Genomic DNA, 12,049 nt, shown 5'->3' with positions numbered 1-12,049 from the left:
TTCTAACATGTGACTGATTACGTAATATTAGAGTTGGCATGTTTGGGCACTAATGATAACTTATCTCTCCACCCATCAGAACAATCACAGCTTGACACAATAAGGTCTCATAGTGATGCTGACATGCAGGAAACAACATGCTTTGAAACGTCGCCTACAGTAGATGCACAACTAACAGAACACTGCTGGCACTGAACGTCTGACATTTTAACCTTAATCCTACCGACTGTGGTCCCCAGAGGTTTACTTTTTGTCATATCTCACAGGTATTTTATTCTATCATTCCAATTCTTCATTACTTTGTCAATCAATTTGTTCCTAATGACTTCATAGCATTGTTTTCTGTTTCTGTTTTAAATAGTATTGGGGTTCTGGGGCACCTGAGTCAAAGGCACCCAATTCTACTCATGCAGTTTTAATAGATGGAACTATTTATTGAGTTCATGTTTGCTATGGGTCCTAATTTAAAGTATCACACAGGGCATGGAGGGCACTCAGTCATTTTGAAGGCTTTGTGGAAAGATTGTAATCAGGATAAAAGCTGCAATTTGTTCCTAAAATAATAATAATCTGTTTTTTTTTCCCTAGATGATTACACGACTAATAATGTTTTGAGAAGAAATAAGTTAACATTTTGCTGTGATGGTTGTTTCTTACAGTCGTTTTTTCTTGGTGTGGTGGTGCTTGTATGTTAAATATGTTGTTAGGGTGAGGTTTAAATGAATTTAATTTCAATAATAATTTCAGTCACAGTAACTATTTCCTCTCCTGGAAGTGATTGGGCAAATAAGAAACATTTGTGATGCCAATAAAGAATGAGGAAGCAGCCAACATATTGTCTACTTAACGCTATGCAGTATCTCTATTAATGTGATGATGAATGACTGGGTGTTGCATTAAAAAAAAAAAAAAAAATGCAGACACTGACTTGCCCAGATACCTAAAGGCGGGCTGAGCACTCAAGAATGCAACTCGTCCACAACTGGAAACGCAGAGCACTAGTGGAGCGCATCCAGCGTACCAGCCGGACGCAAACTTGTGGAAAATACATTCTTCTTCTCTTGTCTTATATCTTCTTTTTCTTTAAATCGCCTGAGAGGAACCTTACTACATCCCATCATTTGGAGCATTCCCCCCCCCCACCCCAATCCCCAACAATAGCATGACGACTGCTGTTCATGATTTTACTTGAGGCTACAGGAGAGAAACCGACATGGAGACATTTACAATACACGACATGCTCATAAATTCCACTGATCTGAACAAGATTTTATGCAATTTTGGGATCAAGAATATATCGGAGTGCGAGAGCGAGCAAGACCCCTCACCCGAGCCTCAAGGTACAGTGAATTTATCTATATTTTTTAATGCTTTCAAATATACTATGAAACACTCAGTCGAATTGTGATTGATTTTATGAACACATTTGCTTTTCATTCAATCTAAAAAGGCATTCCTTTGAGCGCAGTTCATGCCAAGACATAGACTGCTTTGGGCATTCTTGCGTCAGTGCGCATTACGCATGTGGCTCAGGTCCTCTGTAAAGCTAATGCATTCTGCTGTTAGCAGTGACACATATGTTGTCAAAGCACACTACTTCTGCTAATATCAAAATGACATAATTGCCATTATACACACTCCATGGCCACAAAATAGGGGAAGAAATGGCACAAACTTTGTATATTTCGATGGATAAAACCCAAGACGATGGCTAAAGTAGCTCCAATTAAATTCCATTCAGGCTATTAAAGGAATTTTGTGTTTTTGTTTATAGGATGAAGATTGATTTAAGTAGAATATATAGAGACAGTGTGTGAGAGACTGTCAGTTAAACTACTATTACACCCAGAGTTCATATCTCCTCACACTTTATATCCCTCTATTCTCAGATATCAACCAGACAGTGAGGATCGTCCTCTACAGCCTCATCTTCCTCCTCAGCGTCCTGGGCAACAGCCTCATCATCGCAGTGCTGGTGAGGAACCGGCGCATGAGGACGGTCACTAACCTCTTCCTGCTGTCTCTGGCCATCAGCGACCTGATGGTCTCCCTGGTCTGCATCCCCTTCACCCTCATACCTAACCTCATGAGGGATTTTATCTTCGGCAACGGCATATGCAAGCTGGTCATGTACTTTATGGGTAAGTTATGATATGATGTTGTATATTATATAGGCTATGATATGATATTTGGGATTTTGGCTACCTTAAAAGACATATCGTTACAGGTTAGATACACTTTTTTTTTTTTTTAGCTGTTCTATCTCAAAGAAGTGAACAATTAATGTCTACTTGATTTCTGACGCTTTTGTCGTCGGACTAAGTGATATCTTGATATTGATATACAGCAAATTAACAACAGAGACTAGTAATTTGCCCAATATGTCCAGTTGTGCGTCCCAGTTTGTATTAAATGTGAACATTTTTCATATTAATGCTCTTTTGGCCTCTAATTCAAGCCACCTTATACGTCTTCATACTTCATGGCGGCTGCAAAGTGACACAACTCTGTGTTGTCCATGGTGAATAATCATTATGTTTTTCATTACGCCGGCAATTGTATTATATGGCGGAGAGAGGCTAATTGCAGTCATCTTGGGCCATGTCCTGCGCAAGATTCATTTCCCTTTATGCTCCAATCTCCAGAAGCCACAGTAAGTAAATGCCCCTGTTGACATTTACTTGGTGCTTAATAAGCCTGAGTTATAAAAATGATTAAAAACAGTCCTCCCCTCAGGAAAGTAAGTCTCAGATTTAGATGATGTACATTTAATATTTGCAGCAATTAAGAACATTAATTATGGGATCAAGAGTTTTTCTTGTTTGGAAATTGAAGTGCATATCCTTTTATTTTTCTGTTACTATATTTATAATTTTTTATGTCCAATCTAGGTGTTTGTTTCCTGTTCTTGACTAAATTATACACAATTTATCCTCAAATTCAAGTTCAGGAACACTTTGAATTTATGAGCAAAATCCCTAACAAAATGATGGATAGCCCAAAGAATTAATTATGGTATGGGTAATAAAATCAGTTGGAAATGGATACAATTACAATAAAACTTAAATAGGTTTTGGCCTAAAATGAGGACAACACGCTGTTCTCACCTGCTTTAATGAGACAGAGGAGAACCAAACCAATGAACCAATCTGGAGGTGAGAAAGACAAACTTAACTTTCAAACCATTATTAGCTGCTTTAATAGTGAATATAAAATAAATTAACTTACATACAATCCTTCTTCTATCCTCCCGTAATGTGGAGAAATTGATTCCTCCAAAGCACTCCTTCATTTTATCTTGTATGTACAGAAAACATTAACATAGCTGGATTTAAGCAAAAGTAAGATAGGGCATGCCAGTATAATGTTAAACAAAAGTATCTTCACTCAATTTAGACAATATACAGCTATAAATGTCTTGGGGCTGTCCCTGCCTGATGTGATGGACTGTAAAACAGAGATTTTGTTGGTTTAAAAAAAGTGCATAATCCTTCCATTTATGCTCTTTGTTTTTTTGGGCAACACCTGGATCTGAGATGGTAGTGAACTTGACTTGAATAATCACATCTGTAAGACAAGAAGCTAGGAATAAACCCAAAATACAGCTGACTTTTGGCAGAAGACAAACCTCCTGAATCTGAAATGTTTATTCAAAAAAATAAATATATGCAAACCCTCAATACAAATTATTTCTTGAACAATCAATAGTTTCTGGGTTTTTGATTAGTTTCATTTATTTGTGATTTTGATCAATTCCTAAAGTTTTCTCTTTTCAGACAGCTTCTGCTGGGAGCTTTATAATAAGGTGTGGTCATTACAGATGGCGCACCTTTCCTAATATTTCATTTTCATCCAATTGTAGATCCGCTAGGAAATGTGATTTTCATTTTTCTGCCTACTTCCTGATGCTCCATTTAGCTGTTTAGTGAGATCAAAGAGCTGTCATCTAGGATTATTATCTCATTTGTCCCTGTGTTTATCTGTTTCTGTGTCGCTCCTCTCTGATTGTACACAGCGATAATGTGAATGTATTTCTAGGTCTTCTTGCTATTGTTATTGAGTGTGTTAATGCTAATTTGGTAAAAAGATGGTGGATCACAGTGCAGAATGGGCTCTGCTGCTGCTCAGCAGTTAAATTTAATGTGACAAAATATTAATGTGCCATAGCATCACAAACATTACACTGGAAACAGTGACACGTTGTAAGGGATGGCATGTGTTTTTCTCTAGGTGTTACAAAGCCCATGGCAGAGGGAAGAAAAGCTAAATCAAGTTGGAGAGGAATGTTACCAACCAAAGAAAATAGTTGGACATTTTGGGAAATACACTTGTCGAAAGTTAGATGTCAAGGTGGACACCACTCTCATGTCAGTAAAGAAAAGCTACAGCCAGCAGCAGGTTAGCTTAGCGTAGCATTAAGCATAACGATAAAGCAGGGGGAAATGGCTAACTTCTGTTGAAAGGTCAAAAATCCACCCAACGGCACCTCTTAACTTCCTAATTAACCAATTCATACAAAAACTGAGATGTAAAAACAACAATTTGTGGTTTTATGAGAGGTTGCATGCTAGAACAATTTCCTAGCCGGACACAGTAACTTCCTGAAGTCTGTGCTGGAAGCCACTACTCCCAGCCAAGAAAAAGTCAGGCACACCAGCCCCGATAAAATATGTATATTTGCTTTCTTGCCAAGAGTTACATGAGAAGAGCAATACATTTTCATGCCTGTCCATTAAATATGCAACTACAGCCAGAAGCCAGTTAGCATAGCATAGCATAAAAACTGGAAGCACGGGGAAACAGCTAGCTTCTGCCAAAAGGTTAAAAAAGGTTAAAAAGTCACTGCTCCCAGCGAAGAAAAAGTCAGGCACACCATCCCTGTAAAATATTTCTTGCCAGGGGTTACATGAGAAGATCAATACCACCTGGTTAGTTTAGCTTGACTACCATGTGTAAAACACATTGACTACTACATTGTCATGGTTTAAACTGTGTTTTTGTACAGATAATAATAAAGATGAATTATTTAGTGAGCTTGAGAGGTGTTGGCAGGTGTATTTTCTACATTCACACAGAGCCAGGCTGGCTGCTTCCCCCTGTTTCTGGTCTTTGTGCTAAACTAAGCTAACTGGCTGCTGGCTGTAGTCTTAAATTTAAGACAGAGATGAGAGTGGTATCTTCTCACCTGACTCTTGGCAAGAGTACAAATAAGCATGTGTCCTCTTACTATTCCCTTAAAAAAATTACTGTTGTCGATGGTTTCTATGGTCAGATTTGGTCATTTAATTTGTATGAGGTTTCAGATTAACAGCTATGCAATTATATGTGTGACTTTATGTCAGTATTTCAACAAACTTCAGCCTCAATCAACACTTAAACTAAAAAGTGTTGGTAAACTATTTTTGGATTTTCTGATATGTGCAGGTGTCTCAGTAAGTGTCTCTACCTTCAACCTGGTGGCCATCTCCCTGGAGCGCTACAGTGCCATTTGCAACCCACTGACCTCCAGGACGTGGCAGACCAAATCTCATGCCGCTAAGGTCATCACTGCCACCTGGGTGGCGTCCTTCATACTGATGCTGCCCTACCCCATTTCTAGTACCATCAAACCCTTCACCCGCCTCAACAACAGCACCGGGCACATGTGCCGTCTGGTGTGGCCCAACGATGTCATCCAGCAGTCGTGGTGAGCTGATGAGAGCTGTATTGAGGATTGTCATAACTTCACTATCCCATCAGGGTGTCTTCGCAATAGCCTGCTGCTAATTTCAGATGGTTCCTTTATTGATTTTCTTATTCTGTTACTGCTGGTGAGAGACGACCATTTGGGAAATCTTGTGGCATTACACGGATCTCAGCCTTCAAAAGAAAGCAGAACATTTCCATCTATTGCTGTTGATCTTATCCAATTACTAAATCACTTAGCCCTTGTTGATTAGATACACAATGAACGCTCATTTTCTTCCACTTACTCCTGAAAATTTGTCCCTTGCAGGTATGTATCTCTGTTGTTGCTGCTCTTCCTAATCCCCGGGATTGTCATGATGACAGCCTATGGACTCATCTCCCTGGAGCTCTACAGGGGAATCAAGTTTGAGCTGTCCAAAAGGAAATCTAGCAGAGGTATGAGAAGGAAACATAACAAGTAATCAAAATCATTTCTTTTTTAAGGATAAGACTGGAATTATTCTATATATTTCCAATTGTCAACAAATCCCAAGAATACCAAAACCAACAATTTGTTAATTTGTCTCTCAACATTTTCTAACCTCCTCGCCAACCCTGTTCATTGATACTGAAGACATAAATCTTTCGAGGAATAGTTCAACATTATGGGAAATACACTTATTCGCTTTATTGCCTAGAGTTAGATGTTAAGATTGATACTACTCTAATGCCTGTCGGTAAGTTTGATGCTACAGCTAGCAGCCAGTTAGCTTAGCTTAGCACAAAGACAGGAAACAGGGTGAAACAGCTTGCCTGGCTCTGTCCAGTACTTCAAAGGTTCACTAACATGTTATCTTGTTAGTTTAATACATACAAAAAACAGTGTTTTGACACATATATGTGTGGTGGTTAAGTTACACTAGCTGACTGCTGGCAGTAGCCTCATTAGAGGGTTATCGATCTTCTTATCTGATTCTTGGCAAGAAGGCAAAAAGACGTATTTGTCAAAAAATCCAACTATTCCTTTAACACAATTTTCTTATATAAAAATGGATAAAACAGCTGGGCTCTGTAGTTTTAGCAAACATTACTCAAACAGGTGTAAATGATTAATTTGTTGGGGACTATTTTAAGCTGTGGATTAATACACATTTGAAAGCAAGTGAGGATTTATGGCAGAAGGACCGTGTATGTAGGATTGAATCAAAATAAACTATAGTGCCCATGTTCATGGTGATGAAGGAATACATCACACAGAGCAACAATGTGGCTGTTTGATGTGTTTTGACAGTTTTTGAACAACAATGGCACTGAGGAATAAGCTATATCAGACTTTGGCTACACAGACATACTTAACAGTATCAATTCGTTGTTGGTTTTGTCTTTTCTTGATTGACAGACATGGCCCAAACTTTTTACATAATAAAGGCTTTGCTCCAGCATTTTCTATGCTGCTGACAAAATTGAACTCTTACTCTCCAGTCTTTTCATATTTTCTCTCCTGACAGACAGACAACACAGCACTGGCAGTATTAAACCGGGTGACAGCGATGGCTGTTATCTCCAGCCGTCTAAAAAGAAGAGCATCACAGGCAGCTTTGCCAACTCAAGCACCAAGACCACGGTCAGCCGGGTTTGCGGCAGCAGCTCTACAGCCAACCTGATGGCCAAGAAGCGCGTGATCCGCATGCTCCTGGTCATCGTCTTCCTCTTTTTCCTGTGCTGGACGCCCGTATTTGTGGTCAACGCATGGCAGGCTTTCGACCGGCGCTCGGCCTACCGCCTGACCGGTGCACCCATCTCCTTCATCCACCTGTTGTCTTACACCTCGGCCTGCGTCAACCCCATCATTTACTGCTTTATGAACAAGCGCTTCCGCCAGGGCATGCTGGCCACCTTCACCTGCTGTAGCTGCTTCAGGAAGAGCAGCAGCTTAGGGAGGTCAGCCGGAAGCAGAACGGCTAAATGGGAGGTAGGCAGAGCTAGAGCTGAGCCAAAAACCACTGAGCAGAATGGTCATACCCCGCCAAGTGGAGCCAGCACACGCTTCACCTACACCGGCATCCGTGCATCCGCCTGGAGTGAGCTGACATAAACTGGTCTTAGTGAGAACTCTTGAAGGGAATCTGTGGTGTGTCGTTTTAATGCAAAGCCCTCACAGTGCTTGTAGGACTACTTTATGACCTCCTATGTTGCTTTAGTTTGGAGTGTGACATGACGTGGGTAAAAAAGGGAATGATTGCGGTGAAGAAGTGGTGTACATTCAGTGCTCTCAGCACATCAACGCAGCCAGATGTTTCTCTCTGAGTGGACTGATGCCTGATCAACACACAAAGCCTTGAGGGGCCACAAGACAAGACAAAGTGAGGTAGTGTTTTGATGAGGCATTCTTGTAGTTTAATATTCTCCATATACTCTCTTTAAACATATTAAAGTCATTTAACTACCACGGCATGTTCTTCAGGGACCAAATAGTCTTAAAATATCTGCGTCAACAAGAATTATCCGAAATTAATCCAAGACTACGCACAAAGAGGTCACTTCAACCAAATGACAAAAAACATATTTTCTCACTAACCTCTAATGAAATCTGTTCATAGCGAAGTCTAACTGTGACATGTTTTCCGCTAAACCACGTTGGTGTTGATTTTTTTCAATGAAATGATGAAGAATGAAGAAATTCATCAGGATGGCAGCAATCTTAAAAGGCATTTTTTTTTGTATTTGGTTGAACTAACCCTTTATTGTATAGACAATATCCTGATGTGGTAAACCCCACCCGTCTGGTACATCAAGGAAGGTGAAACAAACGCATATGACTCGACCCAGGTGATATTCTCAAAGGAGTATAAGGACAACCATACCAGTTGACAAACCAACCTCACCTCAGGGTCTATTCATCAGCTGGTGGAGTTGGCCCAGTTGCCATAGCAATGCCCCAAGGTCGAGAATTAACTTTACTCTTAAGACAATATTGATGATTAAGTCCTTAAAGTGCTTATAAAAAAAGGGAAATTTACGCATCTACATTTCCAAGATAGCTGGGTCAACTCCACCCGCTGATGACGACTACATGACTGAAAGCTCCAGAGCATCCCCGAGGACCCTGAGGCGAGATTGTTGTGTCAACTGCTGTTTCCAAGGTCGAGAACTTTAAACTCGACCATACTAGTGTTTTAGCTTCTTAACTACATATTATCTACTGTATACTTCACAGTATATTACATCTGAAAATAATCCAAAACATTAATTTCACGTTTTAGTTTTCCTGTAATTTTCCCACTTTCCAGGCAGCCATTGGTGCCCATTTGTTTTTCTACAGTATAGAAATTAATCATCAGACTTTCTTGTGTGATAATACAGTTTACAGCACAACATTAACTTTCAACAAGAATGAAATGGATTGACATTTTTGGGAAAAACGCTTGCTTTCTTGCCAAGAGTTAGATGAGAAGATTATTTATATCACTCTTTTGTTTCTGTGTCAAGTATGGAGCTGTAGCCAGCAGCTTGTTAGCTTAGGCAGTTAGCTTAATTTAGCATAAACACTGTAAGCGGGGGGAAAACACCTAGTTTAGACCTCTCCAAAGCTCTAAAATACACATACCAACATCTCTAAAGTTTACTATTTGCCATGTACTTGTTTAATGTTAATTACGCACAAACAGAAATGTAAGTTGTTTCTGTTTGTAATAACTAATGTTCTATATGTTAAGCTAAGTAACTGCCTCCCGGCTGTAGCACCATACTTAATGTAGAGAGAAAGCAAATAAGTGGATTTCCCAAAATGTTGACAATATTTCATTATCGTTCACTGTAATACTGTAGATTACACAACTCAACTGACTTTACATACAAAAATAATTGCAAACCAATGGCTGCCTGAACATTGGGGGGAAAAAAATCAGAAACATAATAATCAGCAGTAATGTGAACTATGTAGTAAAGGGGCTTCATTGTGTAAAGTCACCAGTATTTAATGGTCCTCTTACTCTCTTACTTCAACTTTTTAGATGACAGTGGCTAAGAAACTATCTAACTAACATTTGTAAACAGGCTTTCATTCTTCGTCTTCATCAGCCAGCTACCTGTCAAACTACGATGTAATGTTTGTCGGTAGCTTCAAAAACCATCCTCCAGGGCACAAATTGTTCTGCTCTCGTCCTTGACCCAGTGTGTGTTTATGTGTATGCCTAAGGGGTTGTACTGTGTGTGCACTATGGTAACTGGAGAGGTCTTATCATTTTTTTTGTGGGACTTTGAACACCTGCATCTTCAAAGCGCAAATTCCGGGTATTACCCACCTGATTTCCACTGAGCAACACTATTAAAGGACCGGTGTGAAGGATTTAGTGGCATCTAGCGGTGAGGTAGCAGATTGCAGAAAGCTGAACTCTAAGGTAACGAACACAATGATTCTCATTTTCAGGTGATTATACACCAATTAAAATTAAATTAAAAACATTTCTGCCGAGTCCGTTCCGCTAGATGCCACTAAATTCTACACGCTGCACCTTTAAATATAGCAGCGTCAATGTAGCAACTTCTTCCCATTTTGTTTCCTTGTATCGATGTTGCAATGTTAATGACCTCAATATTGTTCTGTAAATTTGTACTTCTAGGTTTGACGAATTCATGGGAAAACTTCGAATTTGGAAGTATTTCGTGTTACTGCATGATAATGTGCCTATTTTGAAGAGCAGTCATTTTTTAAAGCCTGCGGGCAAAAATGTGGTGAAAAGAACACCCAGAGACGCTACAAATGATGCTCATGTTATTTTGTCACATAACTGAATGTAAAAACATAATCCCAGCGATTTTACTGGTTGGCGAAACAGCTACATTTAGAAGTATTTCTGGGAATGATATTTTTGTTCTCTTGCTTATGTACAAATCTACAACCCATCTCTGAATAACAAATGTCTCGTTGACCATATTAAGACCTTACCCAGCGTGCAACTGCGCCTATAAAGACTCAGGCCAGACTAACTTGGAGCTTTTAACGGCTTTAGTAAAAGTGGATCTAAAGGACAGAGGGCATTAGGCTCCAGACAAGTAGTGGAAAGAAAAGGGGAATCAGCTGGGACTTCTTCCTGGGGATAAGAGCTCCATTTGGGCTTGGTAGATGCCCAAAGCCCCACCCGGCGCCTTCTCCCTGCAGCCACTGGGAGATGCTTAGCTGTCACTGGAGTGGGGAAGAAAGATGAAAATGGCTCAAGAAATGTTTATGCTTTACATAAAACAGACATAAGTGTGGGTTTTACATGTTCCGGCTTTTCAGAATTATTTGAAGTGTGAAAAACGTACTTGCTTACTTGCTTCTGACGGCGATTAAAAACATACACAAAGTGTGATTTTATATCACTTTTTTATTTCTCATTTTTATGCCAATATTGCAAGTTTTTTCTCGTTTTTTTCTTCTTTTAATGACATACAGATTTGAGCATGATCTGGAGCTGCAATATGTACAAAAACAAACTAACGCATGTTATCAAAAAAACCGTCCCCTTTGTTTTGACGTTATTGCTAAATGTTACAAACGGCACAGGTTTCTACCATCAGCAACCCTTTGAGCACTGAGTATACTACCACAATGACACCTCTGCTTACCATTACTAGAATAATACACAGATACAGTGAGAGTGAAGGATAGTGAAAGGACGTGAAGAAGAAGAAGAAGAAGAAGAAGAAGAAGAAGAAGAAGAAGAGGAGGGGGCAAATGACAACAAAAAAAAAAGTGATCCGACTGTAGCAAAGCTAAGCATAACAGGCTGTGTGTTAAAAAACAAAAAAAGGAAGGGGGAAATGTGAGAAAAGTCCAAATGTACATACATGAACATGAGTGATAAAGAGTGAGGATGAAATGTGTGAGAGAAAAAACGAAGGTTAGCGCTCTATAGTGCAAACAGCCAAATAGTCTTAAGGAGAAGTAAGGCTGAGTGCGACAGAGAAGGGCTCCACACTCCTTTTTTTTTATTATTCGTTTAAAGCTGCCTCTCACTCTGCCCTGTTTTGTTTAGCAGTGCATGAAAACTACATTATAAAAGACATTTGGCATATTAGAGGATAGCTACATACATTGTTCAGAGCTCATTATAAAAAAAAAAAAAACAAAAACAAAACAAACACAAGAACAGCTGCTTTTGGAAGAGTGGAACAAATATGACCAGACACACAAACAGAGAGAAACCAGTTTAAAGGTGCAGTGTGTAGGATTTAGTGGCATCTAGTGGTGAGGTTGCAGATTACAACTGACTGAATACCCCCTCACCTTCCCCTTCTAAGCGGGTAGGAGACTGCAACGGTGGCTGCGAAACTTGCAAAAAATGCAAAAAGGCCCTCTCTAGAGTCAGTGTTTGGTGTGTCCATTCTGGGCTACTGT

At 39.6% G+C, this 12,049-nt stretch overlaps 1 protein-coding gene across 1 annotated transcript; it reads left to right on the top strand.

Annotated features, from left to right (window-relative positions):
- Positions 1–700: 700 nt before the first annotated feature.
- cckar (cholecystokinin A receptor) lies at positions 701–11,021 on the top strand. Its single transcript, XM_044342324.1, has 5 exons — positions 701–1,340; positions 1,890–2,141; positions 5,425–5,686; positions 5,996–6,123; positions 7,176–11,021. The coding sequence occupies exons 1-5, from the start codon at positions 1,214–1,216 to the stop codon at positions 7,760–7,762; spliced, it is 1,356 nt and encodes a 451-aa protein (XP_044198259.1). The 5' UTR covers positions 701–1,213; the 3' UTR covers positions 7,763–11,021.
- The last annotated feature ends 1,028 nt before the right edge of the window (positions 11,022–12,049 follow it).

The sequence above is a fragment of the Thunnus albacares genome, chromosome 22, assembly GCF_914725855.1.
Source record: "Thunnus albacares chromosome 22, fThuAlb1.1, whole genome shotgun sequence".
Taxonomy (NCBI): Eukaryota; Metazoa; Chordata; class Actinopteri; order Scombriformes; family Scombridae; genus Thunnus; species Thunnus albacares.
The sequence above is the reverse complement of the archived record's forward strand: the minus strand, read 5'-3'. Positions and strand labels throughout refer to the sequence as shown.